Here is a 26,127-nt window from a genome sequence, read left to right as displayed (position 1 = left end):
ACGTCACATTGACGTTGTCAAAAGTAATTAAAGTTAGTTTGCTTTACTTCCGCTTCTGTTCATGCAATTATTCCATTATTGTTTTTGAAAACGAAACCTTATTACCCTGAAGCAAAGTTTATTATCAAAAACAGGGTTTAAAAAATAATCATTTTTGAAAGCGTCACCAGCGTCAACGAATTGAAGCTAGATTAGAAATTGAAAATGTTTTGTTTATACGAGACGTGTCAAATCTAGTGCTCTTGCGGCGATAAAATTTAAAACACCACGTATTTGCCCACGCTAGCACTATTTCCTGCATACGATTATCCGATAACGATAAAAAACATACGTAAAAATCCCTCAGTCGTAAATAATCGGTTGTGGCCATTAAGCCCATATGCGGGTCTAACAAAGGTTTTTTTTAATTAAAAAACTATGCGTGTGGTATAAACGCGTGTGTGGGGCGTGAATGAGGGTGATTTGTGACTTAGTAAGGAAATTTCGCCGGAAATTCAGGCTTAAAATGAGTGGAGTGAATAAAGAAGCCCCGATAGGCCTCCAGTGCTTACAACGGCTGTCTGGTTGGTGTTGTCCGCGCCTGCAGATCAACAGGCTACGATGGTAAGTTATAGTGACTCATAGTTGTTGCTAATACAATAGTATTCATTATTTTATAGCAATGAGGTTTCTTTGTTAAAACAATGTGCAATTCTATGTAATTGTTCTGATGTTATAAATTCGTAGAACGAATGTTTTTTTTGTTAAAAATCGTGTTGTAAAATAGTAGTAAGTAATCAAATTTTGGTTAACAGGATGGTTATGATACTTAAAATTTTAGGATAGGTAACAATAGTTTTTTAAATGTCATAAACATAATAAAAAAAATATTATTACGAAACTGTTTAAAAAGAACTAACAAAAGGCTTGTACAGTCAACTGTAAAAATATGGGTGTAGACAATTAACTCAAAAATATGTCTCATAGTTCTTAATTCACTGACATAAGAGTTATGGGACATATTTTTGAGATGATTTGTACACCCATATTTTTACAGTTGTCTGTATGTAGGAATAAATAACATAAAGATATATATAGTTGGCCAGAACAACCCCACCAAAAGTTTCTCCATAAGTTTACATTAAATATGGCACAAATAGCTAACCTAAAGTTTCATAGAAAAATAAGTGCTCAGTAAGCCAATCTGAGGTCTAGCATGAGTTTCGTTTGTGCGCATACATCAAGCGCGACTTCAAGTATGGCCTTGCGCACGAAAACGCAACTTATGCTATACCGCCTGGTTTTGGAGTTGCATAGAGAAAATCTTTTAATTTTCTTTATATTTTGTCAGCGGCTGATCGTAAAATCAGATAATCGCATATTGTAAAATGCTTCCATTTTAAGATTTGACTAGTGTCCAACTGTCCATCCCCCATGTTGTAGATGTAGTGTCCGGAAACAGGTGGGCTATCGATTGCTTGTTGCATTCATTCAGCCCAATTCCGTGAAGTTGGAACTGCAGGTTACTCACCCGGCGGCATTCCCACACTATTCTCCTCAAATTTTCTTGTTCCACCATGTTGTTCAAGCCTAAATGATTTTGTCATGCATCGGACATGTGTAGTTATGATTGTAATATATAGTATTAAAGTATTATTGTTTAACCAACCGGTCTATGTAACATGCTTAGTTATTTCTTCAGTTTCAGTTATCATGAAAAATATGCTTTTATCGCTGTTGTCTACCATAGTTTAATGTATATTATATGCTTAATTTGTATGCCATGTTCCTTTTGATATTGGTGAGCAATAAAGAATATATAATAATAGTAAATATTATAAGGACATTCTTAGACAAATTGACTAAGTCTCACGATAAGCTCAAGAAGGCTTGTGTTGTGTGGATACTCAGACAAAGTTAAATATAATATGCAAATATTTAAATACTTACATAGAAAACATCCATGACTTAGGAACAAATATCTGTGTTCATCACACAAATAAATGCTCTTACCGGGATTCGAACCCAGGACCATCGGCTTCACAGGCAGGGTCACTACCCACTAGGCCAGACCGGTCGTCATACATATTTGTATTGCATCGTATTGTAGAGTCTGTGCGGAAAGAGAAGAGTCGTGGAATGTATGGGGCCCAATACATTCCACGACTCCGGTGACTCGGAGTCGAAAGAATGCCCGAAAGGATCAGTTTCGCCCCCCTGGTAACGGTACGGAAAATAATTTCTTTGACTGTACAAAAAAGATTCCGACAAATTACCTACTGACTTCCCCCTTTTTTAAGTCGGTTAAAATCTTCTCATGGTCTTTAAAACCCGAACAACAGCGATAACGTCACAAATCGTGCCGCGGATTTAATATCTTCGTGCATCATTTTCATTGCCATTCAGCGTTTAATGATTGCCTAATCGCCATTCGGATTTAATTAGTAACAATTTACTTGCTATTTTACTAGTACATAATTAAAAAAAAAATATTTGACAGCAATTTAACAGATATTTTGAGGATTTGTTACTAAGGTACCTATATGATAAACAGACATCGTAAATTTTATAGCATTTTCGGTGCAGCGGAGTGGTGTTAATGTTAATTGAATTGGTATAAACAATATAACCTTAATGATTAATTAGCGTTAATTACGTTAATATTAACCTTAATTTACCAATTCAGTTGGAATTATCAATACGAATTCCGTTAACACCACTCCGCTGCACCAAAAATGCTATAAAATATATGATGCCTGATGATAAAACACCTCAATCGTACAGTAGATGCTCGGTAATCCGGGAACTGAAGTTTGTCCCTAATGTAGGGACATTAGCAGCATTGTTGGAACTGCCGGATTAGATATAGGATTTGTATGAAATTTCATGAAAACTCAACCAATCTATAATTCGGCTTTCGGATTATAAAAAAATATATTAAAACTGCCGGATTATAGAGCGGTTCATATGAGTCGCTAATTGCAAGTAATACTGAATGCCTATTTGTTTGAAGGAGTAAAGTTTGTTCGTCACCCCTCGTGCTAGAGACCTAAGCAAGCAAAATATTCCAAAACATTTACCACGAGCACAGTAGTTTCTGAGCGTAGTGAGGGGCTGAAGGCACGAGAGGTAGGTGGGCTGTATCACTTAAAAGTGTACCATTTACTTTTTTCGAAAATCCATCAACTTTTGGGTTATTTCTACTCAGAATCACGAGGACTATCGATTTAAACGGGAAAAATGTGTTCCAAAAAGAATGTCAGTTTTGTAACGCATTTTCACATACGTTTTGTATGGATCATTACATTCATTACAAAGCTGAGAGACTGACACCCAACATTTGTATGAAAAACTGGAAACACTTTTTTTCTTTAGCAGGTATAGGTACTCGTGATTCTGAGTCTAAACAACCCAAAGCTGATGGATTTCGGAAAAAAAGCCAATGGTACCATTTTTTCTGAAATCCCCCAGGTACGTATTGTTTGTGTCACATACCAGCCGTTGTTTTGGAACGTGCCTGTTTCAATTCAACGCTTGTTTTGGCTGCGATGTATCATCATCATCATGGATACAGTGAATTTACTAAACATGAACCTTATTGCCAGAACATAAGGTCTTATATTGAATAGTCAATGTTGCGGTTATTGAACCAGCTGCGCTCGCGCGTTCATAATATTATCCAAAAACGTGTATACTACTTTAGACCTTATATCAATGGATTTAAGGTTTAATATACCGATGAAATTGATCTATGGAACCAAAAACAGCTATGGCTATGACGTACCTATTTAAAATTGCATTAAACATCAGGGTCATTCCTCAGAATAGTAACGTAAATAATTTGCCTTACATTTTCGTACATTAAAATATCTAGGTACTATACAAATATACATATAGTATAGTATAGTAGTAGTACTAGTCATGGGTGTTTTCTATGTATATAAGTATGTATATCGTCGCCTAGCACCCATATTACAAGCTTTGCTTAGTTTGGGGCTTAGTTGATCTGTGTAAGATGTCCTCTAATATTTATTTATTTTTATTTATATACTGCACTTTAAGAGGAAAGGGGACGGCCGTTTCTCCATACAAACGTAGTCCCCATTTTCCTCTCTGGATATTGGCATAAGCGCTTTTTGGTAATAAGAAAACTGATGTATGGAGTTAGCACTCTTTACTTATTTATATTTCTCTATGGTTATAGTTACGTAACGTCTGTCTTTTCGCACTTATGCAATGAACTATGACCGCTCACCTTCGGCATCTTATTGACCTTTCATAAGGCCATTACATTGCTGTTATCTTTACTTTGAGCTTGGCAGATGATTTTCTACCTTATTTTAATAATCATAAAGTCAATATTACAATAATACGATTGGCGTGTTTTAAATGTCTTTTCGAATCGAATCGAATGGATGAATGGAGTTTGAAATAGGTATCTGTACGTCATTAATGGAGTAGTAGAATTTTATTATCGCCAAACGAAGCAGAAACCATTCTTCCTAATATTATAAAGCGAATGTAACTCTGTCCGTCTGTCTATTACTGCTTCACGCTTAAGCCGCTGGACCGATTTAGATGAAATTTGGTATGGCGGGGAAGAACATAGGATAGTTTTCATCCATCATCATCATTATTCCTCGCAGGCAAAAGCTCAGCGGTTCAGCGGCTTAAGCGTGAAAATGTCACAGACAGACAGACAGACAAAGTTATTTTGTATATCGATATGAGTATGAGTAGGTAAGTATAGAAGTTTGTTGAGAATGGCACATACTCTTGGAGGATATAGCCAAACGGAGCAGCCATTAACTGGCGTTTTCCTCTGTCGAAACTCTATGAGTTCTATGACCAATGGTCATACACATCGTATGGACTAACGTTTATTTTTACGTTATGTATATGTACCTACATTTGACGTGACCCTCCCCCGCAAAAATCGGCAGACTGTTTTGTACAGAAAATTACTGAAAAAGGCGTCTCCAAGTACTTACTCATAATAATTATGAATAAATTAATAACTTTATCTGCTATTATTGTTTTATAACGTAATGCGTAATCTAATTTGTAATACACTTCTTTTTATCTTTGATACCTTAATTCCTTCCGCTTAAAGAATATTTTATCAGTAAACATCTGATATGAAATTTATATTGAATATAAAATGAATGCCATTTAGTCGCTACGCGACTTTATTAAGAGAATAAGAGCGTGTCAAGGTAATTTTGAACACCTCGCCCGCTTAGCAACTTCTGCTGCTGATGGTCAAGGGCCCCATTTTTAAAAGCTCACAAAATACTTTCACATTAAAGTGAATCCAAAGTCCATGCCTTGCCCCTATTATATAATAAATATCTGGGAGACCGAGCTTAGCTCGGAAAACGTATAAAAACTCAAAAATGCGCGTTTTCCCAAACATAACACCTAGCTAGATCGATTTTTCGCCCCCGAAAACCCCCATAAAATTTCATCGAGATCGTTAGAGCAGTTTCCGAAATCCCCGAAATATATCTTCTTCCTCGCCCTGTCCCGACATTTTGCCACGGCTCATGGGAGCCTGGGGTCCGCTTGACAACTAATCCCATTGATTTGATTCCCCGAAATATATAAATGAATAAACATACAAGAATTGCTCGTTTAAAGTCATAGGGACCGTGCGCGTTGGAGGGTCTGCCATCTTGTGGCCTGAATCGGAAATAAAAACTATACATTGACACTTCAAGCCAAAGCAAGTGCGTTCACGTACGTTTTCTTGTGCATTATAGGTACTGCCATCTTGTGGCCGACATTGGAATCTTAAACTTGACATTTATGCGCTATTATGCGTAAAAGAGCGGCATCCCTATTGCGTAGAGTGCAGGGCAGCACCAACAGTCTCCTAAGCGCATTTGTCGGTAGAGTAGACTGCCCACTGATGAGGCGTTGGAATCAATTGCACGAACCCAACGCATCATCAAAATAAATAGTATTAAGTAGTTTTAGGTATTTATTATTTTACATATTGTACACTAACATAGATATAGGTAGTTAAATTATATATTTTGTACTAACACTATGGGTTCTATGCCTGAAATAAATAATTTCAATTTCAATTTATATTTCGCGCCAATTATCAGGAGGTGCCTGTGCCGCCCCCTACAGTTCGTGCACGTTCCCTATAAGATATAGTTATAACGTATAACAGCGCAGATGAGAGTAATATGAAACATGACACATTAATCATGCAGCACGCGCCATGTAGAGATAACGGGACTCATTATGGACACTATCATGTTCATGACATCAATTGCTTTTACGGGTTACACATACCTATAGGTACATAGAATATGCTTAAAAATAATTCAGCCTATATACGTCCCACTGCTGGGCACAGGCCTCCACTCATGCGCGAGAGGGCTTGGGCTACAGTCCCGCGGCTAGCCCAATGCGGATTTCGGACTTACTTCTTTGAATTTCTTCGCTGATGCTTGTCGGTTTTAAATTCATAGCGTTCTAATAATAACGCTTTTGTATCTTTTGATGTTTACATTATGAACCTCCAGTACGGATATGATGGTAGTTCTTGTCTACGTGACAGCGTGATAAAACGGTATCCGTCACTTTTAATCCCGCTCTGTTAAAAAGTGACGGATGTTTTGTCACGTAGATAAAGCCATCCATAATAGGCCTGCAGGTCTATTTTTGTATATTTTTGTAAGTAATATCCAAATTTTTATGTATGACTGTATGTGTTCTGTTCGGACACTGATACTGATAATTCCGCTACTCGATGCTAGATGTCGACTACGAAAATATGTAATAGTCGTTTTGGGGACTCCCTCTGGTCGCATAACAACTTTTGTCATATTTTTAACTGTCATAATACTTTATGCATAAAATTGTAAGTCATAAAAATCTTTAGTCAGAATTATTCCTGAGCATACCTGGGGTTTTGTCATAAATGAGTTATGTCATATTTTTTATAGTCATTAATTTAATTCGCATAAAATTTTAAGTCATCTGCTTGATATCCATAATTGTTTTTCGTTCGAAGTATTGCAGTGCATAGTATTAATACAGACATAAAAAATTAAGTCATATATTTAGTGGTCATAATATGTTTTTTTCATAAATGTTACAAAGCATGAATAATAAATATGTATGGTTGTGAGCAACCTATGAAGCAAATATTACTTTAGTCATAATCATAACCACACAAATACTGTATAAAAGAGGAGATCGAAGAAGAGGAGCCCCCTCCAGTAGGACCGTTTCTCCTGAAACGGTTTTATAAAAGAAACTAATCATAGTAGGTAGGTTAGGTTCGTTAGGTTTCTTTAGATGCCCGAAGGGCAAACTACGCAGAAATAGGAGCCCCGCGTGAGCGGGGCTCCGTCGAATTAAGGTTTTTTCAAGGAGTTGTTGAGAGGCTAAAATTAGTTTCATAAATTATTTATGTAAACCATTATGATTGAAAATTATAATGCTACTAAACGTTATACGTAAAAACATTATAAGTATCGACAAATATGCTTTTAGCTGGTATGATATTTGATTCATTATAATCAAAACCTATATGCACAAAAAATATATGACAACTGCTGAGTATTTCATCAAATATTATGGCTAAAAATGTATGACACAATATAATATGACTTTTCATTTGTATGCGCAATGATGATTATGACACAAGTTGTTATGCGCATCAAAGATATGACTTAAAATTGTATGCAACCCAATATGGACCCGTCGTTTTGGTATCAAAACTGATGTATGGAGTGAGCACTCTGGGTCTCTATTGTTTCCCCATAAAGTTTTAAGTCATAATATATTGTTTGTCAGCATTTTCGTTAGTCATAATTTGGTTTATCTCAGAAACGCGTAACTTTTCAGGATTGCCATAAAACAAGCCTAACCTAACCTATCTATAGGATAACCTTACGAAAATCCTAAAAAGTTAACGGTTTCATAATTATGACAAATGATAATCTGACAATCATTACATTATGAGTATTATGACTTTCAATAATTATGTCAAACACCTTTGTCCGGAGCAATTCTATACTTGCTTACTATATTTCTCTATGCCTGGGTAGTTAGAGTAGGAGTACCACACTAGCGTCTTTTGAGCGTTGGCGTCTAGTCAGCGCTGTGGAAAATGACGTCGCTGGCGTTGCGCCAACGTTGCGTCGAGCAGCAAACATAGAGTTGAGTAGACGCCGACGCTCAGGAGACGCTAGTGTGGGGCGGTCCTCGGCTTGGTCATGGAACTATTGTATAACTTATAAGAGCGAGAACTTATAACTTATAAGAGCCTCGATCGGTAGAGAGTACCATTTTGTACCATTTGGAGTTGAAAGTTGAAACTCTAGGTCCATGGGGTCCCAGCGCGCATAAGTTGTTCGCAGAAATCGCGAAGCGTTTGGTTGACTTAACTGGTGACCGAAGATCTGGCGGCTACCTCGCACAACGTATCAGCATTGCGATACAGCGAGGAAATGCCGCCAGCATCCTTGGTACAATGCCTCAAGGGCCTATTTTAGATTTAAGCTAGTTATTCATTTCTTTTAGTAATACCACTGTATATATCTTGTTCGTAAATAAATGATTTAATGAATAAAGGATATTTCCCTGGTATAACTTTGATATTCCTAGCGTTGTCCCGGGTTTTTCTGGATGCCCAAAATCAGTGACTCAAACTAAAAGTCAATTTTCTTCTTTTCAGCTACCAAATCTTCATCCTCATACTGACATACTTCACATACATGACTTACCACTTGACCCGCAAGCCGATCTCCGTGGTGAAGAGTGTGCTGCATCAGAACTGCTCCGGACTGGTTCCGCCACCAGATGTGGACCCTAATGACGAGAACTGGTGCAATTGGGCACCTTTTAGTAAGTATTGTACCTACAGTTGCGTATAGGCCAGGTCAAGAGCACCCTAAAGGGGCCCAACTTGACCCGCAAGCCGATCTCCGTGGTGAAGAGTGTGCTGCATCAGAACTGCTCCGGAGTGGTTCCACCATCAGATGTGGACCCTAACGACGAGAATTGGTGCAATTGGGCACCTTTTAGTAAGTATTGTACCTGTTACAGTTGCGTTTAGGCCAGGCCAAGAGCACCCTAAAGGGGCCCAAAGGGGTCTTCAATGCGACCTAGATTGCGGCCTTCAATGCGATGGACCGACCAAGTTAAAGCTCTCACCGGGTCACCTTTAAATCTGTGCGCGCGGAATGCAATAAATAGAGAAGCATGGCGGGAAACAACAAAACCGGACAAGTGCGGGTCGGACTCGCCCACCGAGGGTTCCGTACTTTTTATTATTTGTTGTTATAGCGGCAACAGAAATACATCATCTCAATCATCTGTGAAAATTTCAACTGCCTAGCTATCACGGTTCATGAGATACAGCCTGGTGACAGACGGACGGACGGACGTACGGACGGACGGACAGCGGAGTCTTAGTAATAGGGTCCCGTTTTTACCCTTTGGGTACAGAACCCTAAAAAAGGCCGTATAACGACCTCAATGACCACGACTGCTCTGACAAGAGTATCCGACTAAGAAAAAGAAAAAGAAAGGGGCCCACAGATTACCAGTTCGCCGGACGATATCAGCCTGTCAGTTGTTCGGAACTGTCACCTTTTGCGTTTAACTGACAGGCTGATATCGTCCGGCGAACTGGTAATCTGTGGGTCCTTTAAACCGGCGAGCGTGTATGAGGAATGTTATGAAAGTGAAGGAAGCGAGAGAGATATGTCAGGATCGTAGCAAGTGGAAATCCGTGGTCTCTGCCTACCCCTCCGGGAAATATGCGTGATTATATGTATGTATAGTTAGTCAAACCAATTTGTCAGTCAGCAAGAACCAGGAAAACTATACTCATCCTTTTCTTTTGGGTGCTAGTACTAGTGTAAGAATATTATGATTCTCTCTGTCTATGATTGAAATGTGACAGTCCTTTGACAAACTATAGTTCCGTATAGATGTGTAAACTGACAATGACAGTCGCAGGCATATATATATCGTTAATTTTTTCGTTAGTACCTAGTTCCATTCTTTAGGACGCTGGGAACGAGGATTTCCGTACATTGACCTGCCTGTTGCTATCTCGATCACACACGCGTAATTATATTGCTGTCCCTACCATGATGCCAATGGTCGATGACACTGTTAGAGCGGCACAGCAATAATTATGCGCGTGAGATAGAAATATGAACTGTTGGGTCAATGTTCGAAATTCCTCGTGCCAAGCGTCCTTCCTTTACCTATACTCTGTATCTTTAGGTACTTAAATAAAAGTAAACAAATAATTTGTACATTTTCAGGTAGTTATAATATTTATTAACTAACCAACCAAATACAAAACCACCTGGATCTGTCACTGATCGACCTGACTTTAACCTACATTATTTGATCATGTAATGTTTTCATCTACCCTCAACTGGCTTAAGGAGCCATTTGAGGGTAGATTTTGTTTACTCTTTTTTAAATACCTAAAGATACAGAGTATATATAAGTGATGATATTTCTGTACAGACACGACGGACGCCAACACGCTGCTGGGCGCGCTGGATTCCGCGTTCCTCTTCACGTACGCCGGCGCCATGTTCGTTTCCGGTGAGACACAACTAACTAACTAACTTACTTTACTAACTTACTTGGTAACTTGAATGCGGGTTACTTTAGATAGCCCTAGACGTCAACATTGCCCACTTGAAAAAAAAAACAAAATATATTTAAAGATTAAAGAAACAGTTTACTCAAATCATCTAAAATAAGGTAAATAAGTTTTTGGAAAAAAATTCTTTTTTGGTACAAGCTTTTATCGCTGACTGTACTTTTCTTTCCACATGCAACTAGTACTCATCGAGACAATTAAAAAAAAACCCAAACACAGTTAGATTACGTTGTTTTATCACAAAGTTCCTATGGCCACCTCCTGTCTCCATCATTAGATCAGCTCGATGGTACCATAATATTGCATTGTGATTGTGAACCGACTTGTTACATATGTATGCACATATTCAGCTTCATTGGAAGTCTGAAAGTGGGTTTAATTTAACTTGCAAGATTTGACCCACACGTACGTACACACATAAGAGTTAGATACATAGTTACATACATACATAGGTACCTACATTGCAGGTTAATTAAAAGCTAATAAAAATAGTAAAGAAAGTACATTGACCTGCCGTTTCGCACAGTAGCATGGACTGCGTGCATCATGGGCGAAACAGCAATATAATTACGCGCGTGCAATAGAGATAGACAATGGCGGGTCAATGAACGAAATTCTTCGTGCTCAACGTCCTTACTTTACTATTTTCTCTAGATTTTTCGTTGATACGTTGTGATTGCATAAATTATTGATAGGCTGATTGATTGATTAATTAATTAATTACTTTACAGGAATGGTAGCAGAGCGAGTTGACCTCCGTTACTTCCTCTCTCTAGGAATGCTGTTTTCGTCTATATTTTGCTACTTGTTCGGAGTCGGGAAAACATACGGCATACACAATATATCGTACTACTTACTGGTCCAGGTGAGTGCTAACAATAGGGAATATTAGGCAAAGCTCTGCGTAGGTGGCACCACTAGCACATACTGTAAACAAACCTCATTGACATAATCAATGACACATCATGCGTCACTAGGTCAATTTATCACATGGCCTACCGTGAAACACGACAATCGAAAGTTCGGTTTCTGCTTCTCTGTCACTCTTGCTTATTCGATCTATAGAGAGGCAGATAAAGAAATTTATATTTTCGCGTTTCGCGGTAGGCCACCTGTAAACAAACCGCCTTGATGCATCAATGTCATTGTGAAAACTTGTCAAAAAACTGTTTAAGGCCTAGTATGTATAAGTTACTCTATGGTTTACTAGACAAATTAGTGCTGCACTCTGCCGGCAGAACATTGCAGTAATACTCCCTATAGGGTATTTGACTGTATTTAAAATAAATTATTTTAAACCATGCAAGAAATAAAGCACTAGAAGATTAATAGAGAAACGTAGACAGCAGTTATTTTTAGACACAATTTCTGTTTTAAAACCCGTATAAAACTATAAAGAGTAGGTAATTTGATTGTGACGTCACATGCTAGTGTTTCATATAAATTCCATAGTAGCAAAATCGTTATGACACTCATCGCAGTCGATGTAGGAAGACTCTAGACTACCTCCTCAAAATACCTCTTTTGTTGCTGCAACTATCATCTGCAAAGATGCTGTGGCCAATGATGACGATGATATGTTTCAGGCAGGGGCGGGTATATCACAGACTACAGGGTGGCCGGGCACGGTGGCCATCGTCGGGAAGTGGTTCGGCAACAGCAAGAAAGGGCTCATATTCGGCATTTGGAACTCGCACACCTCACTAGGGAATATACTCGGTGAGGCCCACCGGTGTTATACCGGTTAGACCGGTTCTGGTATACCATGGGCGAGCAAAATAAAAAGACCGATAACGTCTATACAAAATCGGTCTCTAATATAGCAAGTTCTATAACATTTTTTTTGGCATTTTTTTTTTACGTTAAAAAATAAAAATGGCGGGGCCATGGAGGTTCACGTTATAGTTTATAGAGTCACTAGTTATAATAGAGTATTTGACATTTTTTTATGAATGGTATCAATCGATCAGGTTTGTTTTGTGGATCAAATGTTTGTATGGGACCCATTGTCTTGAAGCAATACAAAAGTCACAAATGATGGTCAAAGTCTGGCACCTGCAGTTTACTGACGAAACGCTTCTAACAAAATGGCAACACATCGTGACGTCACCATGTAACGTTAGAGGCCGTTTCTATGTATGGGAAACAAGGAAATTGCGATTTTGTCGGTGAAATATTGCGTTTATGTATATTGTTCTTAGAGCATTTAATAACTGGAGTCGCCTAAAGAACTTACCCCTGTGCCGAAAAACTTTCACAACTGCAAACTTTTGTATGGACTGACATGGCTATTTATACGTTACGTACAAATCATGTAGAAATAGAAATACATTTGACGTCCCCTCCTCCGCAAAAACCGGCAGACTGTTTCGTACAGAAAATGACAGCCATGACGTCTCCAGTTACTAAATGCTCTAAGATATTGTTGGTATACAATATTTTTTTAATAAAATGTAAGGAATCGAATGGTACCATTATTTTTTTCCTACTTAGAAGTTGAATTTTTTTTTTATTTTTTAACTTTGAGGTCTTGTATTTTTTTTCATTTATTCCCATATATATTTAGGTTTCCAATTTATTCTGATAAATTGCTCATTTTCTATCTATTTAACTAGATTTCGTTATACAATTCAACATGTGTCAACAACCTTATTGTAAATGTTGTCAATTGCAGGAACGCTCATAGCAGACCGTTTTGTGGAACAGGACTGGGCACTGTCCTTCATCTACCCGGCCGTAGTCATGGGGGCAGTTGGGACCCTGGTCTTCCTATTCCTGGCTCCAGAGCCCAGGATGGTGGGCATCGTACTACCTGAACGAGTACCGGTAAGTTACCAGACAGATAGGCCTGGTACCGTAAAGACAGTTGACTTTGCCCACCCATAAAGTTTCATAGCACCGCTTAATTAAGTTTCTAACAAGACTGGGCACTGTCCTTCATCTACCCCGCAGTCGTCATGGGGGCAGTTGGGACCCAGGTCTTCCTATTCCTGGCTCCAGAGCCCAGGATAGTGGGGATCGTGCTACCTGAGCGAGTACCGGTAAGTTACCAGACAGATGGGCCTGGCACTGTAAAAATAGGTGACTTTGCCCACCCATAAAGTTTCATAGCACCGCTTAATTAAGTTTCTAACAAGACTGGGCACTGTCCTTCATCTACCCCACAGTCTTCATGGGGACAGTTGGGACCCTGGTCTTCCTGTTCCTGGCTACGGAGCCCAGGATGGTGGGCATCGTACTACCTGAGCGAGTCCCGGTAAGTTACCAGACAGATAGGTCTGGTACTGTAAACTGAGTTGACTTTGTCCACCCATAAAGTTTCATAGCACCGCTTAATTAAGTTTCTAACAAGACTTGGCACTGTCCTTCATCGACCCCGCAGTCGTCATGGGGGCAGTTGGGACCCTGGTCTTCCTATTCCTGGCTCCAGAGCCCAGGATGGTGGGCATCGTACTGCCTGAACGAGTGCCGGTAAGTTACCAGACAGATAGGCCTGGTACCGTTAATCCAGTTGACTTTGCCCACTCATAAACTTTTTGAAACGGAATTACTTTACATTAATACTAAAAGATATATACAGTGGTACTACTAAACTATTTTTTTTAGTAGCCTATATTGTGCCCCACTGCTGGGCAAAGGCCTCCCCTGTCTTTCGCCCCTAATAACTAGCTTAAATCTTAAATAGGCCCCTGGTATAAACCAAGGATGCTGGCGGCATTTCCTCGCTGTATCTGATACGTAGTGCGAGGAAGCCGCCATTACTTAACACATACAAATTCCAAAGTCGTTTATTGAAATAATTGTGTTTCAGTCAAGCAGGCAGTCCCGACGATCATCGGAAGAGGAGGACGCGCCGTCACAAGTCATCGTCGGCGATCAGGTAACCTTTTACACTAAACTGACGCACGCTATGCAGGCATTTATCAAATCTACCAACATAGGTAGTAGCAACATGGTTCTGGCATCGCCACTATCAGACGAGGCCAGGATGTGCAATCTATACTCAAATGTGATGTAGTGGTGTAGGTAACACTACACTACTACATTATATTGTATACTGTGTATTTTACAATGTTTAATTTCTCGGTGTATTGGCTTGTCTGTAATGCCGTGTAAATATATTGTTAATAAAATAAATTTAAAAATAAATTATTACTGTTAGATCTCATTACGGGGATGACATAGTCACTGCGTGACAAAACCCCTTATAAAAAAAATATAGATAAAAAAATGTCTTAGTCCAAAGAGTTATTAGGCTGCCTGCTCCAGTTATTGGCCCGTCCATAGTCATTTGGCCGCTCTTAACAAATCAGAAATAAACAAGGCATGGCAAGTCTTATTGTTGAGCGGCCAATTACAATGAGGTGGCCAATAACGACAGCAGTCACCCAAAAAGATTTTTTTTTTTTTTATTCGTGATTTGACTTTGATATATTAAATAAATAAATATTGAAAGACAATCTTACAATGACTAATCTACTCAAATACATTTTCAATTTACGATTGGCGTATGCGAGAACTTATATTATTAAGCTAAGAAAGGTCTTAAATTGAATGTATGACACTAACTGCATGTTGCAGGCGGCGAGCCTGCGCCCTAACCGGCACTCCGCCAACAGTCAGGTGAGCACGCTAACACACAAGCACGCAATACACACAAGCACGCAATACACACAACCACCCCATTTCCTCCACCAAACTACCCCCTTTCCTCCACCTAACCTCTCTCATTATTACTATCTGCCTAACCGGCACTCCGCCAACAGTCAGGTGAGCACGCTAACACACAAGCACGCAATACACACAACCAACCCATTTCCTCTAACTAACTACCCCCTTTTCTCCACCAAACCTCTCTCTTTATTACTATCTGCCTAACCGGCACTCCGCCAACAGTCAGGAGAGCACGCTAACACACAAGCACGCAATACACACAACCACCCCATTTCTTCTAACTAACTACCCCCTTTTGTCCCCCAAACTACCCCCTTTCCTCCACCTAACCTCTCTCTTTATTACTATTAGCCTAACCGGCACTCCGCCAACAGTCAGATGAGCACGCTAACACACAAGCACGCAATACACACAACAACCCCATTTCCTCCACCAAACTACCCCCTTAACCTGACCTAACCGGCACTCCGCCAACAGTCAGGTGAGCACGCTAACACACGCACGCAATAAACACAACCACGCTCTTTCCTCCTCCAAACTACCCCCTTTCTTAACCTGACCTAACCGGCACTCCGCCAACAGTCAGGTGAGCACGCTAACACACGCACGCAATACACACAACCACGCTCTTTCCTCTTCCAAACTACCCCCTTTCTTAGCCTGACGTACCCGTGACTCCGCCAACAGTCAGGTGATCACGTTAACACACAACCACCCCCTTTTATCTCGCATTGTAAAACTACGCTTGCTTAAAGCATAATGTCTGTAAAATTCCTTTCCCCTTTTAATAAAGTGCTGCTACACTTCTTTTGAATCTACCATCATAAATTAATTGGCAAACTATTAAATATAATCAGAGATGGGCAAATTTTATTCGAATGACGAATAACGAATGAAAATAACAAATTTTATCGCGAATGACGAATACAAATGTCGGATGATTATTCTTATTCGAATAAATTATTCGTCGAATAATTCTGCCGCGAATAATTTATTCGTCGAAGGAATTGCCACGAATAATTTGTTTATTGGAATACCTTGTAAACTTTTTACGGTTTCGAAAGATTTGAAGAGAAAGAAGAATAAATCATTCACGAATAAATCATCCGCGAATAAAAAATCGTGAATTATTTTTTATTCGAATGATTATTCCGATAAAAGTTTATTCGAATGATGCCCATCTCTGAATATAATTATTTATTAATTTTCATTCAAGTTGCCGTTAATCCCAGACTTAATGGGCAAAGTGAAATTCAACACGATTCCAACCTATAACTTGTGTAACAGCCGCAACAAGAGCCGACGGAGGCGACATCTCTCCTCGGTCCCGCTCGCACCACCCACACTCCGCCTGGTGCCGTCTCGCTCTCGCGCGCGCTGCGCATCCCCGGCGTGGTGGAGTTCTCGCTGTCTCTTTTCTTCGCGAAGCTCGTCAGTTACACCTTCCTCTATTGGTTGCCGCTCTACATTAACACGTCCAGTGAGTATTTTAGTACACACACACACACGCACACACACCCACACACACACAACACACACCCACCGAGACAGACACACAGACACACACGCACACTTACAATGGCAAAAGTAAATACAAAGGCGGACTTGTCCCTTGTTATAAGGTACTTTTCTACTATAAACTGAAACAAATGTCATACGAGTATACTAAGAAAAAGTGACCAAGGCCTCCAGTGCCCAAGGCTGGAATCGAACCAGCGTCCTCTGCTATGTCTCTGGTTCGATTCCACTGGACGCCTTACTCACTTTTTCTTAGTATATGATACTTATTTAGGTTTATAATTTATATAGTATGTAGTGTAGAGTGTAGTGTACTTGAAATAAAAACAAATTTCTAATATTTTCTGAAAATAATTTAATTTGTTCTAATATTTCCACACACACATACACACACACACACACACACACACGCACACACACACACGCACACACACACGCGCACACACTTACAATTAGGAAAAGTAAATACAAAAGCGGACTTGTCCCTTTAATAGGGTACTGTAAAGGGGACGACCTATATGGGAGATCACAGTCACAGATTAAAAAAGGCTGTAAAGGCTGCAAACCTTTACAGTACTCCTACTATTCAAATCAGTTTCTTTTTCGAACTGTAAAACGGTTAGCCACTATGGAACTACTGAAGTCTTTTTTAGGGTTCCGTACCTCAAAAGGAAAAAAACGGAACCCTTATAGGATCACTCCTGCGTCTGTCTGACTTCCCTTCCCCCCCTTTATCTCTGAAACTACTGGGCCTAGAATTTTGAAACTAATACAAAAAAAAGTACTTTACCTATAGATGACAGGAAAACCTATTAGAATGTCTATCCGATCTATTAAATAGAGATTGTGTCAAAAAACATCTGTGCTTTTCTGCGTGAAAAAAAGGTGGGGGGGGGGGTAATGTGTATCAAATGAAACCTAGTGAAAAGACCATTTTAAAAATATATGTAGCCGTCGGGTTTTTTGTTTGTATAATTAATTTCCTTGTTTTACTTACTTAAAATACACAGTTTGTAACGAATGTGTTATTTGTCAGCGAACCTGTCACCGACGCAGTCCGGCGACCTGAGCACGGCGTTCGACGTGGGCGGCATCACGGGCGCCATCCTGGCCGGGCTGGTGGCCGACTGTACCGGCTGCCCGGGGGTCGTGTGCGCCTGCTTCTATGTGCTGTGCGCGCCCACGGTAAGGTTACCTTACTCGGGTTTAGTCGGGTTCACTCGGGTCTAGTCGGGCTGAGCACGGCGTTCGACGTGGGCGGCATCACGGGCGCCATCCTGGCCGGGCTGGTGGCCGACTGTACCGGCTGCCCGGGGGTCGTGTGCGCCTGCTTCTATGTGCTGTGCGCGCCCACGGTAAGGTTACCTTACTCGGGTTTAGTCGGGTTCACTCGGGTCTAGTCGGGCTGAGCACGGCGTTCGACGTGGGCGGCATCACGGGCGCCATCCTGGCCGGGCTGGTGGCCGACTGTACCGGCTGCCCGGGTGTCGTGTGCGCCTGCTTCTATGTGCTGTGCGCGCCCACGGTAAGCTTACCTTACTCGGGTTTAGTCGGGTTCACTCGGGTCTAGTCGGGCTGAGCACGGCGTTCGACGTGGGCGGCATCACGGGCGCCATCCTGGCCGGGCTGGTGGCCGACTGTACCGGCTGCCCGGGTGTCGTGTGCGCTTGCTTCTATGTGCTGTGCGCACCCACGGTAAGCTTACCTTACTCGGGTCTAGTCGGGTTCACTCGGGTCTAGTCGGGCTGAGCACGGCGTTCGACGTGGGCGGCATCACGGGCGCCATCCTGGCCGGGCTGGTGGCCGACTGTACCGGCTGCCCGGGTGTCGTGTGCGCTTGCTTCTATGTGCTGTGCGCACCCACGGTAAGCTTACCTTACTCGGGTCTAGTCGGGTTCACTCGGGTCTAGTCGGGCTGAGCACGGCGTTCGACGTGGGCGGCATCACGGGCGCCATCCTGGCCGGGCTGGTGGCCGACTGTACCGGCTGCCCGGGTGTCGTGTGCGCTTGCTTCTATGTGCTGTGCGCACCCACGGTAAGCTTACCTTACTCGGGTCTAGTCGGGTTCACTCGGGTCTAGTCGGGCTGAGCACGGCGTTCGACGTGGGCGGCATCACGGGCGCCATCCTGGCCGGGCTGGTGGCCGACTGTACCGGCTGCCCGGGTGTCGTGTGCGCTTGCTTCTATGTGCTGTGCGCACCCACGGTAAGCTTACCTTACTCGGGTCTAGTCGGGTTCACTCGGGTCTAGTCGGGCTGAGCACGGCGTTCGACGTGGGCGGCATCACGGGCGCCATCCTGGCCGGGCTGGTGGCCGACTGTACCGGCTGCCCGGGTGTCGTGTGCGCTTGCTTCTATGTGCTGTGCGCACCCACGGTAAGCTTACCTTACTCGGGTCTAGTCGGGTTCACTCGGGTCTAGTCGGGCTGAGCACGGCGTTCGACGTGGGCGGCATCACGGGCGCCATCCTGGCCGGGCTGGTGGCCGACTGTACCGGCTGCCCGGGTGTCGTGTGCGCTTGCTTCTATGTGCTGTGCGCACCCACGGTAAGCTTACCTTACTCGGGTCTAGTCGGGTTCACTCGGGTCTAGTCGGGCTGAGCACGGCGTTCGACGTGGGCGGCATCACGGGCGCCATCCTGGCCGGGCTGGTGGCCGACTGTACCGGCTGCCCGGGTGTCGTGTGCGCGTGCTTCTATGTGCTGTGCGCGCCCACGGTAAGCTTACCTTACTCGGGTCTAGTCGGGTTCACTCGGGTCTAGTCGGGCTGAGCACGGCGTTCGACGTGGGCGGCATCACGGGCGCCATCCTGGCCGGGCTGGTGGCCGACTGTACCGGCTGCCCGGGTGTCGTGTGCGCTTGCTTCTATGTGCTGTGCGCACCCACGGTAAGCTTACCTTACTCGGGTCTAGTCGGGTTCACTCGGGTCTAGTCGGGCTGAGCACGGCGTTCGACGTGGGCGGCATCACGGGCGCCATCCTGGCCGGGCTGGTGGCCGACTGTACCGGCTGCCCGGGGGTCGTGTGCGCCTGCTTCTATGTGCTGTGCGCGCCCACGGTAAGCTTACCTTACTCGGGTTTAGTCGGGTTCACTCGGGTTTAGTCGGGTTTAGTCGGGTTTCGCTGGGTTCACTCGGGTTTACTCACACTGCACCGGCTGCCCGGGTGTCGTTTGTACCTGCTTCTAAGTGTTATGCGCGCCCAAGGCAAGACCTTCACCTAACTCGGGTATTACGGCTGGCCTATGCCTACAGCCTTGTAGTAAATATGTATGTAAAATATTGAAATTGTTATTAAATATCTCTCTCACATGAGCGTAGTAACTGTAAAAAATAATAATATAATAATATAACGCTACAATGTTGCCCACAGCTAATGGCGTATCAAGCATGGGGCGCGTCCTCATACATGCTCAACGTGAGCCTCCTGCTGGCCGCGGGGGCGCTCGTGAACGGACCCTACGCGCTCATCACCACCGCGGTGTCTGCGGAGCTGGGTAATTAATACCTAAACCAGGGGGGAGACACCCCTGAATTCGGGCAAACTCGGCTCCGCTCGGCTCAGCATTGCTCCGAGCAATTATTAGGGTTGACACGACGTCCTTTTGCGTGCACGACCACAGATAAGATAATTACTTGAATTTTGACAACCCTAAAGGGATAGTGCCATAAGTTAGAAAGGGATATAATGATTCGACCCTGAATTGCTGTCAAACTTCGGTTTTGTAGGAAGTATCCTTTCTGTACGGTGGTACTATTATTTATTCTGTGCCTAAACCTTATTCCTGCGGAATATGTAAAAAAGCCGGACAAGTGCGAGTCGGACTCGCCCACCGTGGGTTCCGTACTTTTTAGCATTTCTTGTTATAGCGGCAACAGAAATACATCATGTGTGAAAATTTCAACTGCCTAGCTATCACGGTTCATGAGATACAGCCAGGTGACAGACGTCTACAGACAGACGGAAAGTGGAATCTTAGTAATAGGGTCCCGTTTTACGGGTACGAAACCCTAAAAATGAGGTAACTAGCTAGACAATCCCATAATCGAAGCCACACTGGTGAGAAACCTTATTCTTGCAAAATATGTAAAAAGCAGCTTAGGCAATCGAGCACTTTAAATACTTACTTATATACATATAAAACAAATAAATAAACATTATAGGGACATTTTTACACAAATTGACTAAGTCCCACGGTAAGCTCAAGAAGGCTTGTGTTAAATAAATGTTTTTACCGGGATTCGAACCCAGGACCATCGGCTTTATAGACAGGATCATTACCGACTAGGCCAGACCGGCCGTCAGCTTGACTATAGTGTGCTATTTATAATTATTAATAAATGTTTGTGTGTGTGCAGGTACTCACAGTAGCCTGGCGGGCAACGCGCAGGCGCTCGCCACCGTGGCCGCCATCATCGACGGCACCGGCAGTGTGGGTACGTCCATACAAACCCATACATTACAATTTGAATAACAAAACTTCCGCGCGACAAAGACATATTAAATATACGTGAGGGACCCGTTTTAATATATTTACCCTACATACAATTCCAACATTTCAGAAATGCACAAGTTTCACGCCTCTTTTTTTATCACATCTTGTTTTTTTGACAATTTCACTAAGGATTTTGAACTGAAACTTTGATTAGACACTACCGAAAATACAGTTTCGACGCGGCCGAAAGGTTCGGCAGGTTTTTGGGAGAAAACCGGACCTGCGACCGAAACTTGTGCCGAAACCGAAACTCGGGTCAGACACTAAATGATAACATTCTGGCTATGTAACATGTAGCAACTTCGAAATATGTTTGCCCGATGTTTCATTTGCCGAGTTTTCACTTGATCGACTTAAGGCGTTTTCTTTCAAAACCGTTAAATTTTCCACACTTTTGAAAAAGACATTCCGAACAAGCCATTGGATAAGGGTAGGTTAGATTGGTGACCCATCTAAATTCAAAGGTTTTTTATAAAAAAACACGTGAGGTCAAATGAAAACATCCGGGGTTTTAATAATCGGCTTTAAGGGGCTCCCCCACGCCAATGACCTACGATCTGAATCCCTTAGTTTTCTAATGTTTTCCGTAGCTTATCATATTAACAGGAACGGCTTTAAGCAATATAATATAGTATCCCATATTTACTTCAAAATTCATTGTCTTCGAGATATTTGGCATCAAAGTTGAACAATTTTAGGCTAAAAAAATGGTTTTCTGGTGTGTTAATTCGTTTAAAATTAATCCCGTTAAACGTTTTACGAGACGTCAAAGAGGAACCTAAATATGTAGAATTCGTATATGTAAGGCCCTTCACAGCAATCTAGATACGGAAAAAGTGTTTTTTTAGACAATGTTTTAAAAAATCATAATAAAATAAGTATTCATTTCTTTCAAAATCCGGTAGACAGGGACGAAGATAAAAGATTGAAGAACCGATAGCCGTTTGTCTTATAAATCTATCTGTAGTGCAAAAGTAGAAGATACGATTCAAAACTTTTCACAAATCGATGAAAACCGCAGGTAGCCCCTTGAAGTTTTCAGACATGATGGCTCCTCTACACGGTGGCGCAGCGCCGGCCACTCCAAGGGACGCATTTATGCGTTAGAGGGAGCAAGTGATATTGCTATCTCATTCTACCACATGGCAGCGTCCCTTGGAGTGGCCGGCGCTGGGCCATCGTGTAGAGGAGCCATGAGATAGGTAACCAACTAACCATTATTGCGCGGCAGGCGCGGCGCTGGGCCCGCTGCTGGCCGGCGTGGTGTCCTCCGGCGGCGCGGCGGCGTGGCCGCGCGTCTTCTACATGCTCATCGCCTGCGACTGCCTCGCGCTCTTCCTGCTGCTCAGGTAACTACTACCAGAGATAATCGGAAATAGAGGCGGATTTAGACGGCACACAAACTCGTATGTGATTTTATGGACCGCGAGCCACGAACAGATTTCATGACCAATCGCCTCCCGGGCGATAACTCGTATATTGGTTAAAGGCTATGTATGATGATCCCTCATGAACGTCAGCTGGCGCTCCGTTGGTGGGTTGAGGAATGGCAGCCACCGGTCTTTCCACCGCGATACAACCGGCTGACTATTTTTTTAATTCATGATAGCATCTAAACTATCATCTCACAAAGCCCGCGGTCTATTAGTTACATTGCGGACTGTTGATTACGTCCAATTCAACCGACCGATCAAAACCCGCAATAGTATATATGAATTTTAAATTACAATCTCTTAACCATTGTTAAAAGACCTAATTTTATAATTATTAATTATTATATAAATACTGTCGAATACCTAGCATAATTTAGTTCTAAGACTATTGCTGTGCCCTACCAGGGTCCATGTGAAACTCACTATTACTATGTAACACCAATGTAACAACCATGGATGCAATAAATAAATTATGAAATAAATTATGAAATTATGAAACTCGAATACGAGTTCTCGCATCGTCTAAATCAGCCCATGAAACGATACGGATCGGATATGTCAGTGTCAAACAAGAGTTCTTGAACCAGCGTTCAGGAAGCTTATTCGTGGCATTCCCTGACATCTGACGTTCTAACCACGAACAGGGCATTTCGTACATAGACCGTGGTTACTATAAAATATGATTCATGACCATGAGAAGTCTGCAACGATTTTGATAGCACACGCAGTGCAAGTGTCATTACGTCATAATTTCATAGAAGTTTGACGTTTAAAATAACACTTGCACTACGCGTGCTGTCAAAATCTCTGCAGACTTTTCTTGGTCACACGCTACAAAGTGTATTGTTTTTACAGGATAGTGAAGGGTGAGGTGTTGCGCGTGCGGCTGGAGCGGCGGCTCGCGGCGTCGCGGCAGACAAGGATAGAGTGAGCGTACCATCCACGGGGCTTATGGGAGTTGACAGTAAAAATGTGTAAGCTCTATGAGGGGAAGACGGTATACCTAAAGTTTGTCAAAGGACTGTCTCATTTCAATCATAGACAGAGAGAATCATACTATCTTTCCTTACACTAGTACTAGCACCCAAAAGAAAAGGATGAGTATAGTTTTCCCGGTTCTTACTGACTGACAAATTGGGTTGACCAACTATACCTAATTTACCTATACACCGTGTTTTAAACTCCGTTAATTTCAAGAGTGCGTTCCTGAGGCTAAACTAATTTAATTTTTCAAAGACTCCACCAATCAAATCAAATCGTACCTACCAATGAGTTTTTCGGAACTTATGTACGAAATATCATTTTATAATTTACCAGTCTCTTTTCGGTAAAGGAAAACATCGTGAGGAAACTGAACTAATTCCGATAAGGCATAGTTTACCCTCTGGGTTGGAAGGTCAGATGGCAGTCGCTTTCGTAGGAACTAGTGCCTACGCCAATTCTTGGGATTAGTTGCCAAGCGGATCTCAGGCTCCCATGAGCCTTGGCAAAATGCCTGGACAACGCGAGGAAGATGATGATTTGTTCTAAGATACCGATATTCTAATTTACTCCATTTTGAAGATTATCAATGATCTATTTTTATTCGATAAGGCCCTTACGAGCGTGTACACTTGCCTTAGGGCCTGTTTACATATTGACCAGCATTTAGTACGAGTGTATACATTTTATCGATTTATTTCACCGTCGCAGCATTAAATTATTTTTTATTAAAAATAATAATAAAAAATGGTATGCCATTTAGATTCCTTAAATGTACTTAGCCATGCTCGGAAGTTAACGGAATTTAACAAAAACACCGTGTAGTGGTAGACCAAGCCAAGTTGACAGCGATTTCGATAGGCCAGACTGTGCAAGTGTTATTTAAACGTCATAATTTAATAGAAGTTTGACTTTTAAAATAACGCATACACAGTCTCGGCTATCCAAATCGCTGCTAACTTTTAGCTTAGCCTAACTCTAGATCCGTGGTTTATAACACTAGCCAAATGTTCACGACTTTGCCCCCTCCATCCATAAGATAGGAGCTAAAAGTGATAGGTTAAAATAAAACACTGGTTAATTTTGATTTAGCTATATTTGACAGAAATCTTAACCTTAATTGTAATTCCAAAAGATTCATAAACACTTGCCAAAAGAAGTTACAATATGTGACGTTCCATGAGAAAAGGTACCTAATAGCGGCTGGCGCTTACGTCGTATACCACCGCAATAGTATTGGAGCGGCGTTAATAATAGCGCTATAAGGTACCTCTACCCGTGGAACGTCACATATATTCCCACCATGTATTAAAGGTTTTTTCCTGTGGAATTTCGGACACGTGACGTTTTCAACTAAAAGGTACCACATTGCTGGTTGTCGATAAGGTTGATTTCAAATTGAAGCTCTATGGAAATAGTGCCTTATTAACAATCTTCAATAAGTACCCTTTTGGGTTGAGAATGGCATGGCATATTATGCTGTCAAATGTTTAAAAATTGTTGGCTTAAACAAGTATTGGTAATATGCCAAATCTTTCTTCAAAATGCATTACACAAATCTTTTGGGATCGAGTAATATCTGGATAAAGTTGTGTGTGTGCTATTTTACTATAAGGGGTCATCCATTAATTACAACACACGTTTGGGGGGGTCAAGAAAATGTGTCGAAATAACCTAATTCGTGTGTTGTAATTAATGGATGACCCCTAACATGTAGTTAGACTAGTTAGTTAGTAAATTATTATATATGTCGCAGTCAAAAGTGTGAACTGGTCAAAAGAACTTTTAACCGACAAAAACAGTTTGCGGTGGCCAGTTACTGGCGCCCTATCTAAATAATTTTTCATTTTTTTACAAGTACAATATTTCTTGTTTTCACAATTTTTACTTCAAATTCTTAGCATCAACAAAAAACTGGCATCTTTGCCTTTTCAGCATAGCTTTGCCCATCGCGTCACATTTTAGTAGAAACGAAATACCAGAGGGTCTACCGCGAAAAAAAAATTAAATTTCGTTATCGATAGAGAGGCAGATATATTTTGATTTCGTTTTTGTGGTAGGCCCCCAGATAAAATAAATAAATAATAATATTATAGGGACATTCTTACACAAATTGACTAAGTCCCACGGTGAGCTCCAGAAGGCTTGTGTTGTGGGTACTCAGACAACGACAAATATAATATGTACACAAATACTTAAATACATAAAAAACACCCATGACTCAGGAACAAATATCTGTGCTCATCACACAAATAAATGCCCTTACCGGGTTTCGAACCCGGAACCATCGGCTTCGCAGGCAGGGTCACTACCCCCTAAGGCCAGACCGGTCGTCACTACTACTAGTAGTTACTAGTAGTAGTTGAAATTACTTTTTCATTAAAATCAGGGAA

General features: G+C 41.8%; 1 protein-coding gene across 1 annotated transcript; it reads left to right on the top strand.

The window, feature by feature from the left end:
• Window positions 1-181: 181 nt before the first annotated feature.
• LOC134803806 (glucose-6-phosphate exchanger SLC37A2) lies at window positions 182-25,339 on the top strand. The gene is made up of 14 exons (XM_063776643.1): window positions 182-603; window positions 8,681-8,850; window positions 10,495-10,575; window positions 11,368-11,501; window positions 12,223-12,355; window positions 13,311-13,462; window positions 14,448-14,516; window positions 15,218-15,259; window positions 16,598-16,790; window positions 17,865-18,013; window positions 20,198-20,321; window positions 21,184-21,261; window positions 22,552-22,669; window positions 23,609-25,339. The coding sequence occupies exons 1-14, from the start codon at window positions 452-454 to the stop codon at window positions 23,682-23,684; spliced, it is 1,671 nt and encodes a 556-aa protein (XP_063632713.1). The 5' UTR covers window positions 182-451; the 3' UTR covers window positions 23,685-25,339.
• The last annotated feature ends 788 nt before the right edge of the window (window positions 25,340-26,127 follow it).

The sequence above is a fragment of the Cydia splendana genome, chromosome 27 (assembly GCF_910591565.1).
Source record: "Cydia splendana chromosome 27, ilCydSple1.2, whole genome shotgun sequence".
NCBI lineage: Eukaryota > Metazoa > Arthropoda > Insecta > Lepidoptera > Tortricidae > Cydia > Cydia splendana.
Note: the sequence above shows the minus strand (reverse complement) of the source record. Positions and strands in the feature narration are given on the sequence as shown.